The sequence below is a fragment of the Maylandia zebra genome, linkage group LG2 (genome assembly GCF_041146795.1).
Source record: "Maylandia zebra isolate NMK-2024a linkage group LG2, Mzebra_GT3a, whole genome shotgun sequence".
In the NCBI taxonomy this organism is placed as follows: domain Eukaryota; kingdom Metazoa; phylum Chordata; class Actinopteri; order Cichliformes; family Cichlidae; genus Maylandia; species Maylandia zebra.
In genome coordinates, this window is record NC_135168.1 from 9,881,576 (window position 1) to 9,901,713 (window position 20,138).

The 20,138-nt window shown below is 41.5% G+C and overlaps 1 protein-coding gene across 1 annotated transcript in view; it reads left to right on the forward strand.

The window, feature by feature from the left end:
- The window catches only part of LOC143413413 (protein NLRC3-like), an 81,354-nt gene extending 68,514 nt beyond the window's left edge, over positions 1 to 12,840 (forward strand). The window contains exons 6-8 of the mRNA XM_076876424.1: positions 10,514 to 10,592; positions 10,754 to 10,940; positions 11,057 to 12,840. Of these exons, the coding sequence (XP_076732539.1) occupies positions 10,514 to 10,592; positions 10,754 to 10,940; positions 11,057 to 12,840 (2,050 nt within the window). The remainder of the gene's footprint in view (positions 1 to 10,513; positions 10,593 to 10,753; positions 10,941 to 11,056) is intronic.
- The last annotated feature ends 7,298 nt before the right edge of the window (positions 12,841 to 20,138 follow it).

Here is a 20,138-nt window from a genome sequence, read left to right on the forward strand (position 1 = left end):
TCAATAAACAGCACGGCAGGGCAAAATATGTTTTCTAACATGGCAACCTTTAAAAAGTGAAAGGAGACAGAAAGACAGGTGAGAAAGAATCAAACGGACTTTTTGATGCATTTTACACACAGTACTGGTGCAGTATCTAGAAAATGTGGGAAACACTGGCATCATATGCAGTACTTACTTCTGAAGAAATTATGATGGGACCCTAAAAATGACTATGTACAATAATGGATTTCTATACATTTTACATCAGATGAAAACGTTTGTTGTAAGATTCAGATAATTATTTATTAAAAGTGAGACATTTTAAATGAGAACAAGAAAGAAAAGTATTTCTTTGTGCCCCCCTCTCCCTGTTAATGCCCTACCTGCCCCCCTGGCAACACTTTGCTAGACCCGCCCCTGCACAGTTACCAGCTGTCAGCTACACAAAAAGGATCCTGGTGTTATTTGTCTCTCAGAAACAGTTCATAACTTCAACTCATTTTTGTTTTGTCATGTTTTGTTCTTTACATTGTCTTTCTTCTATATAATTGTTAAACATTTAATAAATATGTCTACAAAAAGATTTTAAAAATCAGACATTTCACACAGACACCCAAATGATTTCTGACTGATGAAGGGGGCTGAAGGTGCCCTGCTCTTGCCCAGCTTCTGCTGCTCTCTCCCTGCTCACTGTCAGCAGCTGGCAGCCTCGGTCCTGCCTGAGACTCTTCATCTATCAGTGCCAAAGAATATGGGAAATAGCAACGCACAACATGCACATTACAAAACAAGCACATGAATCAGCATTACATTCATTAGTGAAGTGCTGACGTTCGTTCCTAAACTTTGGGCCTTAATTAACATCACTGTGAACTAATGTTTGCTTTGCTTCTTAACCAGTGAAGCAGCGAGGGGCTTTCTGAGGTTCCTGCTCGTAAATGCCCAAAATGAGTCGAGTATTTCTCTGCAACTACAAACTCTGCTTTCATCAGAGGTGTAAATATTACAGCACTGTGTCAGAGTCACTGAGGCTGGAACACAGAAAAAGGAAGTAGATGTATTTATTTTTAGGCTTTATTGCCTGGAACCACTTTAAAAATACGCTTTGGGTCACAATTAACTGCAGAAAACCAGGAATCCACATATGAACATTATCTGTGCAGAGATTTATGCTTCTGAAGGTAAACAGTGAAAACTTGCAGCACTAAATGCACAGATAGCCAGGCGTTTCACATTTTGGGACCATCTGCCAGTTTTCATTTCTTAGGTATTGAAGAGCAGAAATGATTGAATTTTATTTACATGCTTAAAAATGTTTGCTTTTGAATATTATTTGAAGAATTACCCACACACTCAGGCACTGTGGGCCTGTTTCCCTTTGCACAACCGAGTGTTGGAAACGGGCCTTTTCTCTTTAAACTCTGAGGGGCTGTAACTTTGGCTTCTATTGGCAGATTTGCATGATTGACCCTCTTTTTAAAATAGTTTTAGCCAAGAGAATCAAGCTAACATCACTGTTTTTATGTCAGCTCACGTCACACGAGCTGTTTCAAGAAAAGTCCTCCTGTCACACAGCAATGCCTACATGAATCACACCACTCTGCTTAAATAATAATAATAATGTTTAGTGAAGCAGGTGAAGCAAAGGGCTGCTTTTAATAGGCTGGGAGACCCAGGTGTGCTGCTTTAGCTGCTGAGCCTCTCATGCTAGCCTCCATCTATAAGCTGGGATCACAGGAGCACTGCAGTCCTGACTAGATCAAGGATTGTTATTCATGCAGGTGACAAAAGTTTACATTCACAGAGTCATAGGATTGAGCCTGGTTTGAAAAGCAGCTGTTTAATGCAGCTGCTTAGAGTTCACACACAGTAGAAGAATCAGACTTGAGTCACATTTCAAACACTGGAAAAATACTCAGCAAGTAACAATGAAAACAGCACAGACTCAGTATATCCTGTTCAGTCCTGTGTTTGATATGAATGTGCTGTTCAGAGAGGACCTCATGTCCTCTTTTACAAAGCCTTTGTTTCATGATGTTTGTGTATAAATGAATGTAGGTGTGTTTCTAAGTGTGAAGGAGCCCTGGGAGAAAAGACTGAAGCTTGTGCCAAAGAACAAACAGGAAAGAAAGATCAGCATTAATGAAGACGAGCACAGAAGGAGCCCAAGCACGTGTTGCTTTTTCAGATTTCTCTAAAAGTGTGTGTTCATTTGTTCCATCCTTCACAACAAACAACAGCTGACAGACACACATGCACTCTGTGTCACTTCACAGGGGCTGATGAAAGTGGACACAGTAAAGGCAGAGCTGGACCTGCTCTACACATCCTGCACTCTGTTAACAGACTTTATTCTGCAGCATCAACAGATAAAAATATATGAAGATATAGAAACGTTTAACATTGTGACTGTTCACATTAGTGAAGCTGTTACTTTGCTGCCAGGTGGGAAAAGAAGCCTAAAGCTGAGTCTGATTAAACATCTGCTGCACCAGAGAGTTTCATGGCCCTGCTTTATCCTGTGCTTGCTGACCACCTCGTCCTGAAACCTCTTCATCATCCTCACAGTTGTGTGAAGAAAGAGGGAAGCAGGTGGAAACCATCTGTGCTGCTGTGTTCACTTGTGTGTGTGCGTCTATGGTCATATCTAATGTGTACCTACAGACAAACACAAACACCTGGCATTGCACAAGAGTCTCTATGGAGCAACCTGCAGATGTCAGAGATGTGATTAGAGGGTAAAGTGGACTAGTGAGAGCATCTATGTTGTTGTTGTCTGCTGGGGGACAGCATCAGCTCCAGAGATGCATCAGGATCAGCAAACTAATCTGCAAGGCTGCAAGTGTCACTGAAGGAGTTTGAGTCAGTGAGGGACTCAAACTCACACAGCTGGTCAAGAAGGCTCAGCAGCTGCTGTATTTCCTGAGGAGGCTGAGGAAATTTGGTATGTTGGCCAAGATCCTCAGCAGGTTCTACAGCTGCACTGTGGAGAGCAGCCTGACAGCTGCATCACTGCATGGTACGGCAGCACTACTGCAAACCGCAAACGCCTGCAGAGAGTGATAACAACTGTGGAGAAGATCATCAGGACCCCGCTGCCCTCTCTGCAGAGCAGCTACCATCACAGAGTCCAGAGGAGAGACACACCTCTGCCCTCGAGACGAAGGTTCAGAAGTGTGAAATGTAGAACATCCAGACTCAACAACTCCATCTTCCCCACTGCTATCAGACTCCTGAACAGCTGACCGACCTCAAACTGCAGTTTGCACATCAGGTCACTTTGCACACTAAGTTCATTTTGCACATTAAACTCCATGTACATCCATGTACATCGACATCTGCAGACCACACGTGTCTTCAGTTACTTATTTGTACTTATTTGCTTTTCTTTCCAAGCTCCTTCGACAACATCATTCATAGAACAACTTCCAGCTTCTTTTGCTCGGCTACAGTTTGGATGGATTTGCAGATGCAACAAGACTAAAATGGTTAGGGTCAGGAGGTCAAAGGTCAGAGCTCCTGTGGGTCTGAGGGCGGCCTCACGCTGGAGAAGGATGAAGGAGTCTGACCTGAGCCAGTGTTTGACATGAACACATCAGCACTGCTGTCAGTGAGCCTAACGACAGCCGTTAGCATCATTTCAGTGTTTCAGTCATAAAAACACTTCCTGTCACTGTGGTGGTTACAGTGACATCATGCAGTTTGTGCTTTGACCTCCAGAGGGCGACAAATCAGCACAGACAGAGAGCTCCATTCAAACTTTGCTGCCATCAGGAATAATTCTTCAAATATAATCATCAGTGTTTGAGCAGTTATGATATCAGGGACAATCTAGACATGTGTGACAATACTGAACATGTCACATGACACACCTCAAACATCATGTGATCCACTCTCAGTCTGCACTTTCATTCATGACTTCAACAGGTTGAAACGAGCTTTGAAGAAACATTCAGTGAAATAAATCTTTCATGGATTCATGTGAGCAGCAGATGAACTTTGTACCAACAACATCTTCAATAACAGAGTCTGAATGAAGCTCAGGTGTTGATGCTGCTCACTGATTGGACGCTTGCTTTCAGCTCTGCTCTCAGTCTTTACTGCACAGGTGAAGGTAGAAAGTGTGACTGGATCTATAGACTGGAAACAGAGAAACATGCTGAACATTTGAAGCTTTGCAGCAGAAATGTTCATGTTACAAATACAGCAGAGCTGATCTGGGATCAGTGTGTTCACACCTGCAGCTACAACAAGGTTTCATGTCTCCACACGTCAGCATGTGAACTTTACTCTGACTCAGTCTGAGCAGTCAGACGGCATATTTTTAAAGTTAACACATCAGCACACACAGAGCTGAGCCCCTCCCACCTGTGCTGAGTTTCAGGTGGAGCCCCGCCTCCTTCCAGGAAGCAGCTCACCTGTGTGTCCGTGTTTAGTGTCCAGGTGTGGAGTGGAGCTTGTTGTTGGGGTGTGAAGAAACTGTAAGTTTGCTTTGTTTCCTCCTTTAACAGTTTGTCTTTAGGAACTTTACTGTTTGTTCAGCTCGTGTTTGATTTCTTCACACAACAAACTGTGTGTGTTTGTATTTCCGGTCTCTCCATTAAAGTCAGTGTGTAACGTTTTCCAACAAGGCCGAGTGTCTCCGCCATTTTCTGGCCTTGTGTGATCAGAGTCCGGGAATCAGACTAAACACACTGAATGTGGCCTGAGCTCAACCGGAGAGCCGCTGAGCTCCGGATGTTTTTATTTACACGCACAGCAGGAGACAGAGAGCGGACTTTGTAAATGAATACTTCGTATAGATGTGTGTTAGATACAGGCTCAACATGTCGGTCTTAAAAATACTGCGTCACAAACTGTTGGCTCCTCTCCAACAGGAAGAAGTGTTACAAAACACACAAAACTGAAACTCAACTTAGAACTAGAACAGCTAGATCTGAAAAAAGTTAAAGTAGAAATAAAAACTGCACAAACAAACTAAAACTAAATTATTGAGAATGATCAATGAAATGATTTTGTAAAACTGATTAACATTTTACAGGAAATGGCGTGTTAGTGTTGTTAGTTTGGCTAAAAAAAAAAGACTGAGTCACTGCTTTCAAAAAGTTCAGTTTTTATCATAAAATCTGCATTAATCTACGTCAGTCCAGCCTCTGACCCCGTAAATATATAATAAATAAAAAATCAAATATAAACTGAAACAAGCAAACTCACCGTGGAAACTAACTGAAACTAAACAGAATTAAAAACACAAAGTGTAAAAGAAATGGAAATAAAAACTAATTAAAAATTACAAAACTACAACAACCTTGCTGTCTGTGGATATGTTTTGGGTGGAGGTTTCAGCCACCACAGATGTCTTCCTTCATTTGTCTGTAAGTCAGTGAGATCATTTAAAGATGGTTACATATCTGCCACAGTGTTAATTTAAAGTTCTCACCCTTTGTGTTCAGAGGCAGCAGGTGGAGGGACAGCAGAGGACTTTGTTTTTTAAAACAAATTTGATTCAGCAGGTCGGCCTCTGTTAAAAATATCACGAACTGTCCGCTCAGACTGTTCACACTGAAACAAAGATGGAGGATAAAACATGTTTTACATTTCTCAGACTGAACAAAAGTTACTGTATTAAGTTTAAAACACTGTTAATAAATCGGAACATTTAAAGATGCTTCAGTCACGGTTTTTATATTAATAGTAAGTCAGATGTTGAGCTTTGATGTGAAAAAAGTTTTTCTTTTTTCCTGGTGAGGAAAAAAGTTTGAAAAAAATCAGTTTTAAGTTTTATATATACATATTTGATTTGTACGGGACTCATATTTTAATACTAAAGTAAACCTTTTGTCTTCTGTCTGTACAAAATACCAGATATTAAAGTGCAGATGTTACAGATGTTTATATCTATATTTTATTATGAAACAGAACAAATGAACAGTTTAGCACAAACAAACGTTAACATGTAGATATTGTACTAGACTGCAGTGAATATGAACTCAAACTCTGACTTTTAGAAGATTAAACTTTATAGTGACGTGTAGGAGAGGAACAGATGAACACGAACTTTGACATTTGAATACAAACGAGTGATTCTGAGCATTTTTTTTCTCACCTCTCATCATCTTATAATATATTTGCTTATTCTTCATAAACAGTAAAAACAAAATCAGATCAGTGGATCTATTTTACCGTTTTAATGGCAGAATGGACAGAAGTTTCATATCTCTGTGTTTATTTTTGAGGGGATCACTGTATATCAGTACTGTTATAGTTTAATATTATTTCTGTACAACTGCTTCAGCAAAAAAGCTTAAAGTTTGAAACCAGGAGTTTAACTTTGATCAGAGTTTCCATAGTGAGTTAAAAATATTTGCACAGCAGCTCCGAGAACTTTTATCAATATTTCTTTGAATCCTCTAAATTTCATTCATAGCTGTTGGACTGTTCATAGGTCTCAATAAAGTTTGTTTCAAAAGAAAAAGACTGACACAGACACGTCATCCGTCTGTGTTCATGTCACATGAAACTTAGTGGAAAATTCCTTCTTATGCTGCATTCAGGAGCACCAGTAAAACCTCGGTTCTCCAGAGATTACAAACACTTTGGGTCACGTGAATGGCGGCCATGAAAACGACATTCTTGTATCAGAACCAAGAAATGTTGATTTCTCAGGGAACATTACTGATAATTAAGAATTTAGAGAAAGACACAAACATATTTATTTTAATAAAAGCTGAACCTGCTCAGTGGACAAACAGAAATGTGTTACGGCCCTAGCAGGGCCTCCTCCTGAAGGTGCCTGTGTGGGCGTGTCCTTCAATGGCTTCTGCCTGAGGTGCCAGCTTTCCCTTTTACACAGCTGACTCTCGTCAGTAATCAAAAGTATTTAATCCCAGGGAAAGGTGAGCTCTGGGCCAGAGTGCCATGTGAGTGGTTACAGCTAGTGAGCTGCTCTTTCTTTCTGGCTTACATTTTACTTTATTGACCAACGCCTGAGTTTTGTTTGTTTTCTTAAATGGTGATAGCGGTTTGTCCGTCTCTTTTAGTTGAGCTACTTTAATAAAACTCTTTAATTTAACCCCTTTGCCTTCTTGTCTCCTTTTTCTGACCCGGACACTTTTTGTTACTTCCCCCTCACCGCCTAGACCCCTCAGGGGAACGTAACAAATGAGATGAGATTAAATCTGACATCACCAAGTTAAACTGTCAGAAACTCTTCTGAAAATCTGCCTCCTCCCCCCCTGTGCTGAGCTTCAGGTGGAGTCCTGCCTCCTTCCAGGACGGCTGTAAGTTTGCTTTGTTTCCTCCTATAACAGTTTGTCTTTAGGAACTTTAGGGGCTTTTTTTCTCCTCATGAACATGATGTGAGACAGAGGACAGAGCTGCTTGTGTTCTGCTTTTTTGGGTTTCCCTCAATAAGCTGCTCCCTTTATGTTCTCAGTTCTTCTGTATCTAATGTCAGCATGTGAGTCATCTTCAAACACAAGCTGAGCATGTTTTCATGGTAGCATCGGTAGGATTCATGGAAAAAGCACTGATTCAGGTCACTAACCAGGTTCAGGGGGATGACTGGAGTATTTCCCAAACAGAGACATCCTGCGGGGATCTTTGTTCTCTTGTAGACTCTGATATTGTTTCCAATGTTTCCAATAACAAAAGAGAAAATCTGTTTGATTCATTTTTCTTTCTTTCTTTTGTAGATATAGAGATATACCTCTAGGTTAGATTTATTTCTCTGAACCTCCACAGCTGCAGGTGGAGGAGATGGTGTCTCCATCAGCAGATTCAGTGGAAAGGCCGGACTTAAAGGAGGCTTCAAAAGGCTTCCAGACAGGATGAACTGGGCTAAGTGAAAGAGGATAGAAAGGATTGTTTTGAACTTTGAATCATATAAAATCATTCCTGTAGTCCCAGAATAAAAACATTGTAACATTTAAATGTCACAGCATATCTGAGTGAAGAATAAGTCAGTGTCTTTAGCTTAACAGCCTCAATTCACCAAAGACATCTTGCTTAACTATAGCTGAGAGCCAATAAGCAGATTTTTAGAGCCCAGATCTAAAAATGTCTAAGAACAGTTGGTTCATAGACCCTTGGTCTGAGGAACAGAATATAACAACACACTACTTAATCTAGTGAGTAACTAAGTAATGTACTGCATTACTTTTAAGAAAACAAGAAGAAGAACCCGAACAGAGCAAATCAGCATGTGAACTTTACCCTGACTCAGTCTGAGCAGTCAGACGGCTTTTTTTTTTTTTTTTGGAGTAACACATAAAGGTGTGACACACACACTTAAATCCAATCTGAAGTGAGACTCAAAGTTCAGTTTGTACATAAACAGTAAAAGAAACTGCATTTACAGTATTTCACAGAACTGAGTACACTGATTTTCCTGCCTCCATCAGTCTGTGGAGGAGGTGGAGCTGCTGCTCTCACTGACACACTGACTGCAGAATGAGCTCAGCTGCTGTTCCACAGTAACTGCTGCGAGGTGGACACATCTGTTTGACCATAACCAGTTACTGTGTCAACAGCTGTTGGAGGTCAGGGGTCTTTATAATTACAGTGCAGGTGGATATGCATCCACCTGCACTGCACCATATGCATGCATGTCTATGAAGCGCCTTGAGGCGACTTTTGTTGTGATTTGGCGCTATATAAATAAATTGAATTGAATTGAATGTAGTGTAGAACTGAATTAAACATGCTGACGTTATCTGTTTAAAAATCCTTCATTACAAATTTTGGATCTGCTTCAACAGGAAGTAATTATGACAACAATACAAAGGTTGTTGGGTTTGATATTTAGACTGACTTAATTAGATAATGGTAAATGGCCTGTATTTGTACAGCGCTTTACTAGTCCCAAAGGACCCCAAAGCACTTTACACATCCAGTCATCCACACATTCACACACTGGTGATGGCAGCTACATTGTAGCCACAGCCACCCTGGGGCGCACTGACAGAGGAAACATTTGTCACAACGTCAACACAACATCAACACAAGTACAGAAACAAACTGTCACTTCTAATTTTTCTTATTAATAGTGAATCAGTGTGTGTCAGTGAATGCATCGTGTGTGCTTCAGGCTCCATCTAGTGGCCTGATAGCAGAGCAGCTGATGGCAGCTTCCTCTGCCTCACACTGCTGTCTGACTGCATTCAGCTGACACTGAGATGAAGCAGGAAAGAAGCAGCTGATATTTGGACAGCACACATGATGAAAGGAGGATTTCAGCTGATGTGCACATGAATGATTTGTGTTTCCTCTGCAGGTAGAAAGTGTGTGTGAGCTGATGTGAATCATGTGACCTGGTTTCTAGGTCACATGACAGGTCAGAGGTCGGCGACTGTAACTCAGTGACTCCTGTTAATGTGAACTCACTGAGTGTTTGTGGTTTACCTCTCAGACTGACTGAAGATGATGATGGAGGAAGAGGAGGACAGAGCAGAGTCTGCAGGGTCCAGCTGTCCGTCTGTGAGGAGTGACCGGTCCAAAGGTGACCCTCTAAACTTCAGTGGTGAACCTGGAGCAACGAGGTCAGAGAGCTGTGATGACTCCTTTACATGTTTGTGTTTCCTGGATAAATATGACCTGAAACATCCTCAGATTGTTACAAAGATTCATTAAAAAGAAAACAATGAAAGAGAAAAGATCCAAATGTTCGACTTGGTCATTTGCTGTTTGAGGACAGTGATGCTCATATCTGTGGGGAAAGTGTGACCTGAGTGGGTTCATGTTTGTCTTTAAAGAACAGAGCTGCTCTGATTCTCTTTGTGTCTGATCTGTTAAACAGTCTGAGAGGTCACACAGAGACCCAGCAGCTAAAGCCTGGATCATACTGGCTGCTGTTACTCCATCAGGACAACACTGAACCACAGTGGTGTGGATGTAGTGGATAAATCCCACCATACTGATGCTCAGAGTTAACCACAGGGAACAAAACCAGATGTTACCTTCAGATTGTGACCTTTGGAGTGGACGATGCAGATTTCAATAGAGAATAAATGTTGTTGTTTTTCAGCTGTGAAGAAAGAATCTAATTTTCTGAACTTAAGAATTTATGATGCTGGAAACAACATGGAGACTATAACACAACATTTCCACTGTGTTCATAGAATGAATGTAAAACTGTCAGACATTCATTAAATATGCAAAATGTCTACAGAAGCATCAGAGGGTCAGACGTGAAGCACTCAGTGATTTTGATCAAATGACTCATCAGTTATTGATCTGTACTACACTGATCTACCACGTTAGTAAAGCTGGTGTTCTGGTGGTGGAGGGAGACTCGGATCATGTTCTGGTTTTGGAGCAGTGATCTGCTGATGGTTCAGTTTGATGAGCTTCTTCAAAATCATCCCTGACATCACCACTGAAAGGACGTCCATGAAAACAGACTGAAAATTACTGATATGTTCACAATCTGAGAGTTTAAAACTTGACAGACTTGATTCAGATGAAGTTATTTGAGCAGAAACTCCTGGATCTTTATCCTGTGTTGATCTAATCCTTCATGGTTCCTCCACAGAGTGGAGCAGCAGAGCTCAGAGGTTCCCAGTGGTCAGTCTGCCCAGCAGCATCAAACACAGCTGGACTCCATATTTATGGTCTGTACATGTACAACAACTACTGTTACATCTGTTCTGTTCACAGTCATCTCCATGCTGCTCTTTGTAGACCAGTGGATCGTCAGTGTGTCCAACATGGATCTGATGTTTGGCTCCATGATTTCAGTCTGATTGGCTCATTCATAAATATTCTGTTCCAGCTGCTGGAGGACAACATCATCACTTTTGTGAAGAACGAGTTGAAGAAGATCCAGAAGGTTCTGAGTCCAGATTACCCAGAATGCTTTGAGAGTCAGAGGAGCAGCAGCAGAGAGGCGTTTGTGAAGATCACAGTGGACTTCCTGAGGAGAATGAAGCAGGAGGAGCTGGCTGACCGTCTGCAGAGCAGTAAGAGGATTTAAACTTTTGGATAAATGAACATTTTCCAGAGATGGAAGATGGAGCAACATGTTTTAAAGATTAGTTCTTTTTGGAATTGAGTGTTTATTTTTCTTCTCATTCAGAACTTCAAGCTGCAGTTTGTCATCGTAACCTTAAATCCACCCTGAAGAAGAAGTTCCAGTGTGTGTTTGAGGGCATCGCTAAAGCAGGAAACCCAACCCTCCTGAATCAGATCTACACAGAGCTCTACATCACAGAGGGAGGGACTGGAGAGGTCAATGATGAACATGAGGTCAGACAGATTGAAACAGCATCCAGGAAACCAGACAGACCAGAAACAACCATCAGACAAGAAGACATCTTTAAAGCCTCACCTGGAAGAGATGAACCAATCAGAACAGTGCTGACAAAGGGAGTGGCTGGCATTGGGAAAACAGTCTTAACACAGAAATACAGCCTGGACTGGGCTGAAGACAAAGCCAACCAGGACATCCAGTTCATATTTCCATTCACTTTCAGAGAGCTGAATGTGCTGAAAGAGGAAAAGTTCAGCTTGGTGGGACTTGTTCATCACTTCTTTACTGAAACCAAAGAAGCAGGAATCTGCAGCTTTGAAGACTTCCAGGTTGTGTTCATCTTTGATGGTCTGGATGAGTGTCGACTTCCTCTGGACTTCCACAAAACTACAATCCTAACTGACCCTAGAAAGACCACCTCAGTGGATGTGCTGCTGATAAACCTCATCAGGGGGAAACTGCTTCCCTCTGCTCGCCTCTGGATAACCACACGACCTGCAGCAGCCAATCAGATCCCTCCTGACTGTGTCGGCATGGTGACAGAGGTCAGAGGGTTCACTGACCAACAGAAGGAGGAGTACTTCAGGAAGAGATTCAGAGATGAGGAGCAGGCCAGCAGGATCATCTCCCACATCAAGACATCACGAAGCCTCCACATCATGTGCCACATCCCAGTCTTCTGCTGGATCACTGCTACAGTTCTGGAGGATGTGCTGGAAACCAGAGAGGGAGGACAGCTGCCCAACACCCTGACTGAGATGTACATCCACTTCCTGGTGGTTCAGGCCAAAGTGAAGAAGGTCAAGTATGATGGAGGAGCTGAGACAGATCCACACTGGAGTCCAGAGAGCAGGAAGATGATGGAGTCTCTGGGAAAACTGGCTTTTGATCAGCTGCAGAAAGGAAACCTGATCTTCTATGAATCAGACCTGACAGAGTGTGGCATCGATATCAGAGCAGCCTCAGTGTACTCAGGAGTGTTCACACAGATCTTTAAAGAGGAGAGAGGACTGTACCAGGACAAGGTGTTCTGCTTCATCCATCTGAGTGTTCAGGAGTTTCTGGCTGCTCTTCATGTCCATCTGACCTTCATCAACTCTGGACTCAATCTGCTAGAAGAACAACAAACAACCTCCTGGTGGTTTAAACCATCTCTCCACCAGAGTGCTGTGAACAAGGCCTTACAGAGTCCAAATGGACACCTGGACTTGTTCCTCCGCTTCCTCCTGGGTCTTTCACTGCAGACCAATCAGACTCTCCTACGAGGTCTGCTGACACAGACAGGAAGTAGCTCACAGACCAATCAGGAAACAGTCCAGTACATCAAGGAGAAGCTCAGTGAGAATCTGTCTGCAGAGAAAAGCATCAATCTGATCCACTGTCTGAATGAACTGAATGATCGTTCTCTAGTGGAGGAGATCCAACAGTCCCTGAGATCAGGACGTCTCTCCACAGATGAACTGTCTCCTGCTCAGTGGTCAGCTCTGGTCTTCATCTTACTGTCATCAGAAGAAGATCTGGATGTGTTTGACCTGAAGAAATACTCTGCTTCAGAGGAGGCTCTTCTGAGGCTGCTGCCAGTGGTCAAAGCCTCCAACAAAGCTCTGTGAGTAAATCTGTGATCATGTTTATTTTTAAAATGTTGATTAAAAGTGGTCATAGATTTCTTCCATGACAAATCCATGTCCTAAAACCATGAGCCAGCGTAGTTGTATAGTATAAAAAAAAAAAGGAGAACTTTTGACCACAATATTGTAACTTGAATGAACTTTTGATACAGCCTTTAAACATAAAATTATGAACAGAATCGGTGACAAAGGGCAGCCCTGGTGGAGCCCATCACCCACCGGACTTATTACTATCCAACGTATTGCCGGCTATGCCAACCAAGCTCTTGCAATGGTTGTAAAAGGATCGAATGGCCATAAAATGTTTCTCAGTTTTATTATTTTCAGTCACATCTGTTTTTGATTATTAACTGAATATTTTAAAATTCAGGCTTTTTATGTTATACAAAACATCATATTTTCTTATGATGTCTTGTATTGATTCTGAAGGAATAGTTTTCATCAGTATCGCAGATACCAGCCTGAATTTTACTTTGTATTGGATCAGAAAGGAAATCAGTGGCATCACACATCACTTACAGCAACTTCAGTACCTCTTCATTTTAATAAACTGGGGGGAGGTGCACCAAGATTCAGTATGAGATAAAGAATTATTTTTAACTGTAAGGTTGGAGAAATCTGTTGTTGGAAATTGGAAGAACAGGTCATCTTAAAAATCACTGCATTGTAGTTTTATTCAGGCCCCTTCAATCTGTGATCGCTGTTGCTTTGCATTGTAAATGCTACTATTACAAAAGTCACAAATATTAGTGTATGTGTGTGTTGTTGGGTAATAAACCAAAAGAACAGAATCTACCAGCACCTCACTGATTTCTGCTTAAAAACAATAAAAAAGCAATAAAGCTCTGATTTGTTTGGTTGATCTTGTCTCCCTTCCACCTTGATTTCAGACTGAGTGGCTGTAACCTGTCAGACAGAAGCTGTGAAGCTCTGTCCTCAGTCCTGAGCTCCCAGTCCTCCCGTCTGACAGAGCTGGACCTGGGTAACAACAACCTGCAGGATTCAGGACTGAAGCTTCTGTCTGCTGGGATGAAGCGTCAATACTGCAAACTGGAAACGCTGAGGTCAGATCAAGCAATATCGATTTTTTTTTCATCAGTTAACATCATTTAATCAATTTCATTTGGAAAAAATTAACATTGTGTATATGTTTTGTTTTTTTAATGAATCCATGCAAGTCACAGTAAACTGCCACATTTGACTTTTGTAACATGAGGCAATAAGGATTCCAGCATGTCCTGAAACAGTGTTGAAATATTGTAAATGTAGTAGCTCCTCATGGCACCATGAATATACTGTAACACAAGTGTTTCATGTCTTCTTGTCATCCTTTCTTCAGACTGAGTGGCTGTAACCTGTCAGACAGAAGCTGTGAAGCTCTGTCCTCAGTCCTGAGCTCCCAGTCCTCCCGTCTGACAGAGCTGGATCTGGGTAACAACAACCTGCAGGATTCAGGACTGAAGCTTCTATTTTCTGCAGTGGAGAGTCCAAAGTGTACACTTGGGATTCTCAGGTCAGGATTCAGTCTTTTCTGATGATGATTTAAAACCTGAGTCAGGTCGATAAATGGCTTACTCATTTACAACAGACATGATTTGTTAAATCACCTTATATATGTGTGCTTAAGTTCTGTGCTGCTCTGATTTATTGCCTGTGCTGTCTTTCAGTTCAGCTTTGTCGAGTTTCTGGTAGGATTTCTTTTACATGACCTGTGTAAAAACAAAACAGTAAACACATTAAGCTGAAGTAAGATGCACAATTTGAAAAATGGGGCACAAAAAATGTTGCTGCTTTCTGGAAAGTGCGTCTAAGAAGACCCAATGGAGAAAGTGAAGAGAAAAATCAAAGATTAAGAAGAAGAAAATGGCAGAGGCAGTTTCTCTTGGACTACCTGCAGATGGGGCGAGACTCTAGAAACAGGGATGATTGGAGAAAATGTAAAGAGGCCATAGGATAAACCAGGAGATGAATACTCTGGTGTTCTGGGGATAGTGGGAGTGAGAGGGAGAGATGCCAGTAAATGATTTCAAGGATAAATTTCAGAGAATCAGAGCTAAGAAACCAAAGCAAGTGGGGAACTACAAACATGTGGACAGACTCATAATTAGGCCAAAGACACATTAAAGCAATTATTACAGGTTTAGAAACAGGGATGGATGTGAAGGAGCTTAGCATGAATTTGCATTGAGGAAAGAATATCAACGAGCATCAGAGGAAACAGGAAAACTAAGAGGATGTACTGGCAGGAATACTGCAGTACTTTAGGAAGAACTACACCAGTTAAGAATGTGTGGAGTACTGTTAAGAACATGAATGCAGACAGGAAACAACAGCAGTTTTTGTAAAGTAAATTCAAACTCCTTCATTAAATGCAGCTGGTTGAGTGAAAACAATGGAGAATGATTGTTTTACGTTGTTTATTCTCTATAGAAATGGAGCAGCAGGAGTGCATGCATAGCTGGACGTGGGCTGTATATACATGCGTGTATCTGTGTTGTCTGTGAGCAGAGAAAACAAAGCGCTGGAAATGTCCAGTGTATCATAAGCCAGCCAGTCCTGTTACTGCAATTCACTTCTTCACCAGAAAGTGTCACCATCAGGCTTCAACAGCAGTTTCCAGTATTAATAGTGTTAATGAGCTCCAGGTCGTATGGATGGGAAAATGTAGAGATGCTGGACAAACAATATGATCAAATCCACAGTGGGAATAATTGAAGTGATGACGGCAGGTGTAGAGAACAAAAATGAATCATATTGAAATGTTAAATCAGGAAAATCCTGGAGAAGAGCATAGTTCTAATGTTCAGTTTGTAATGTTGAATTCAACACAGCTCTTAAATGCATAAAAATGACTTCACCTGACGTCAGACTGAACAATCGGATTAGCTACTGATATTGATTTAACCCTTTAAGACTTACCATAGAACCAAGTCCGCCAGAGCTTATATTATATTTTTACAGGCTGTAGAGCCATTTTTGGGAGCATTTCAAGTTGCTATACATCAATACAACCATTACAGCCTAAATTTTAATAATATGTATGTATTAAGTGCATAGTCATTACATAAATTGCAAAAAAGTGCAATAAACTACAAAAGAATTGAAAATCGTTTTTGTTTTTTTAAACATATATTTCTAGTTAGAGAAATTTAAGAGGCTTATCCCTCAAAACTGTAAATACAAAAAAGTTGCACAAAATAGTTTCCCACCACAGGAAATTTATTATGAGTGCCTTCATAGTTTTATTTTTGAAATACACCAATTTTTATATACTGCAGGAAAAACGAAAATAAATATTATACTGCAAATTTGCAAAATAACAGCATATGCATCAAAATAAACTATTTCCATCACTGCAATATGAGTCCTAAGCATATGTGGAAGAAAACTGTAACCTAGGACAAGCTGATGGCATAAGATGTAAGTACAACTCCTCAGGTTTCATATGCAAAAAAAAATTATTGCGCTAGCTCACGTGATTACAGTGCTACCGGGATTTTAAAATAGTTGGCAAAACGGAGTGTGCCCACTCTGACCAGTTTTAAAGGGTTAAAGCAAGAAAATATGGTATTAGCATTAGCTGCCAATTCCTATTCACCTAAAATTAGCATTACCTGCTAATGGCAGTCTACTTAGCATTAACTCCTCACTAATGTACTGCTAATTCACATCAAATTATCTTTAGCTTTAGCATTAGCTGCTAGCTTCAGCCTACCTAGCACTAGCTGCTCACATTGTTAAAAGGGAAGAGAAACCGATATTAGCATTAGCTGGTAATAATTATTCACCCTTAATTAGAATTAGCCACTAATGGCAGCATACTTAGCATTAACTCCTCGCATCGTTATAATGCAAATGATGCTAACTTGCATTAAATTAGACTGCTGTTATTAGCTAATGCTATTTAGCAGTAGCTGCTCCCATTGCTATAAAGCAAAGGAAAACAATATGAGCATTAGGTTCTAATGCGTATTTGCCTTAAATTAGATGTAGGTGCTAATGGCGGCCTACTTAGCATTAGCAGCTCAGATGTTGTAATGCTAGGTAAAAAGAGTGTTAGCATTAGCCGTTCACATTATTATAAAGTTAAGGGAAATAGTGTTAGCATTAGCTACTCACATTGTTAAAAAGTGTTAGCATTAGTGCATAATGCTAATTCACATAAAATTAGCATTAGTTAATAACGTCAGCCTGCATTAGCAGATAATGTTGACCTTGGCCCACTGGAAAAGTTAAGAACTAAAGATTTAGGAGTGTTTCTCGATAGCTCTTTCTCGTTTGAGAAACAAATGAATTCTGTTATTAAAACCAGCTGTAAGGTTTATATTGTTGATTGTCATTTATGCTTAGAAATATTTACTCATATGCTTAGAGTTGTATAATCGATTGCATGATGATAGAGGTTTGATCCTTAGTAGTCTGTAAAGACTCTGTGTGCCTTCCAGAGTGCTCTGGCATGCACACACCACTTGGGGCCATGAGAGAGGTCGTACCCTCTCTTACTGATTTATGGTGTAGGACAGAGGTCTCAAACTCAATCTAGCTGGGGGCCGCTGCAGGCAGAGTCTGGGTGAGGCTGGGCCGCATTAGGTTTTCCACAAGAAAGGCATGGTTAAAAAATTCCAATCTTCTCAAATCTCTTTATTTTTATTTTTTAACACAAAATATGAAAAATAAATAAACAAATTAAGAATTAATAAGAAAATAAATCAATCTGTAATACATAAATAAAATAATAATAAGATATTTTTAGTCAGTGAACTTATGTGTTTCTTTCAGTCTTCTATATCTGCTGTATTTAGATTGAAATGTCTGTATTAACAGTTCTATAACCTTCTTCTGAACATGAATGGAACACTGTAGAAAATGAACTGTTCTTCTGAACATGGCTTCTCTTGCCTACTCCTTGCTGCTAGAGACCTGGCAGCGTTTCCTCTCGCATAGCCGAGCCAGATTTGGCCTGAGGGAGGAAGCAGTTGCGACCCTCAGTATGTCTTGAAGATGATCATCCATAAGTCTGGACCTGTACTTGGACTTATTGAAGTTCAAAGTGGAGAAGAGCTTTTGGCACAAGTATGTGCTACCAAAAAGGCACATGGTCCGCTTGAACATTCGGGAAAGCCGAGGGAAACTAGGGCTCAATCCTCTCAAAAATTGTCCAAGCTTGTCTGCTTTTCCACTCACCTCCCTGAACTTTGCTTTGAGTTCAGAGTTGCACTGCAGCTCAATGAGCTCCATTTGAAGCACAGAAGGGGCATCTTGCACATCAAAGGAGAAGGGGTCCGCAAAAATGTGAAAGGTGGCTCTGTGTGTCTTGAAGTCAGCAAATCTGTGATCAAATTCCTCCTGTAGCCTCAAAATGACATCAACATACTCGTCAGCACTGAATGGTGTGCCTGCATCCATGAGTGCCTTGCATGCTGGGAAATGGCAAAGGTTTGTCTGAGAGAGCTGAGCTTTCCAGAGCGCCAGTTTTGTGGAGAATGCTCTCACGTTGTCATAGGCAGCACTGACAAGTTGCCCCTGGCCTTGTAACGTCTTGTTCAGTACATTAAGCTCATGTGTCATATCAACAAGAAAAGCTGAGTCCATGAGCCATTTGGGATCAGTTAGCACAGGAACACTAACTCCATCCTTCTCCATGAAGGCTTCACTTCTGCTCTCAACTCAAAAAGTCTCTTTATAGCATTTCCCACTTTTCCTGAAATTGTCGGTGCTCATCACCAACCTTTCTCTTCACCGCAGGCTTTGAAAAAGACATGTTTGGGGCTATGTGACATTTATAATTCTACTTGGTGTCACTGTCGCATTGAAGTTTCAATCAAGCGTTTAGCCGACGGACGGGGAACGTCTCAACGCGTAGAGAACGTCATTTCTGCTTCTTTTTCTTGCAACCGTAGCACGGCGATCGGCAGATAAAAAGCCGGTAGCAGTCTCCTTTGTTTTTACGCTCGATGTTCATGTCTTTCATGACGACACGAACACCGTGGCGTTTGCAGATGGTAGAAAGTGCAGGGATAGCAAGCGCAAAAAAGGCGACTGCTCACGGCGCCGGGCTGTTGTTACAGGAGAAAGAAGCGGAAATGACACCGTGACATATAACAAATAACATCAGCTGTTTCTGATGTTAGTTGTTTTGACTGCTTTTACATTATATTGAAATATATGTAATGTTCATGTTTGCTGCAATGCAAACGCAGTGATGCAAATAAAAACATGGAGCCACAAATTACGGTGCGACCCTATAATTAGTCCGGGTTACCGGGGACTGTTGTTGCCGATGAACAGGTGTCGCTATGTGACTGCAGACTAAATTGGGCTGCATTGAGTTCATGACTTTTCTTTTATCCGCCGCCTACGCATCACTGTGAGAGTTAATATGAGATCTCTCTCTGTGGAAAAATAACTTTAAATCCCACTGACGTGTGTATAAATCTATATACGTATAATGTCCCGCTGGGCAGCAACTTAAAAAAACAACTTTTTTTGAAGTGTTGTGAACGCAGCGCGCTGGGGCGAATGTCGGCGTTTGCCCAATAGAAAGGAGGAAGCCAGCCAGGCACAGAAAGAAAGAAACACTCCAGGGCAACGCTGCTGGAACTTTGACTCATTGAGAAATGTTTCCCTGCTTGCATCAAGCCCGGCTGGTGTCCCCTGAGATCCATATCCCACCCTGATTGGTGGGTTAATTCAGCTCCGCCCACAACACTGTAAAGTGTCATACATTATCAAACTAACATTACATTTTCATATTAAGGTGGGGCCAAAAACTATCGTCCTGCGGGCCGCAATTGGCCCGCGGGCCGCGAGTTTGAGACCCCTGGTGTAGGAGGACACCTACTCTGTGTCTGGTTAAGTATAAGAGCCCTTTGTTAGGGGGACCGCTGGACTCTTAGCACCAGCTTTGGGGTCACAGGGTCACATCTGGAACACACACACACACACACACACACACACACACACACACACACACACACACACACACACACACACACTATGCACAGACTGGTACTCTTTGTTCATACCTGTGTAAGACGTCATAATGAACTTGTGCATATTCATGTAAGCTCAATAAAGAGCAGTGTTACGAGGGAGCAGACGAGAGCGACTGAGGTCAAGTGAAGGAACGGCGCTGTCACAGTTCTCTCCCTCATCAATTGTCTGGTTCCAGCGGTGGGTCTGTGCTAGACGACCCATCACCAGCTTTTTCCACTGGTTACCAGTACGTGGTAGAATCCACTTCCAGATCTGGTTGTCTTTAAATCTGTGAATGGATTGGC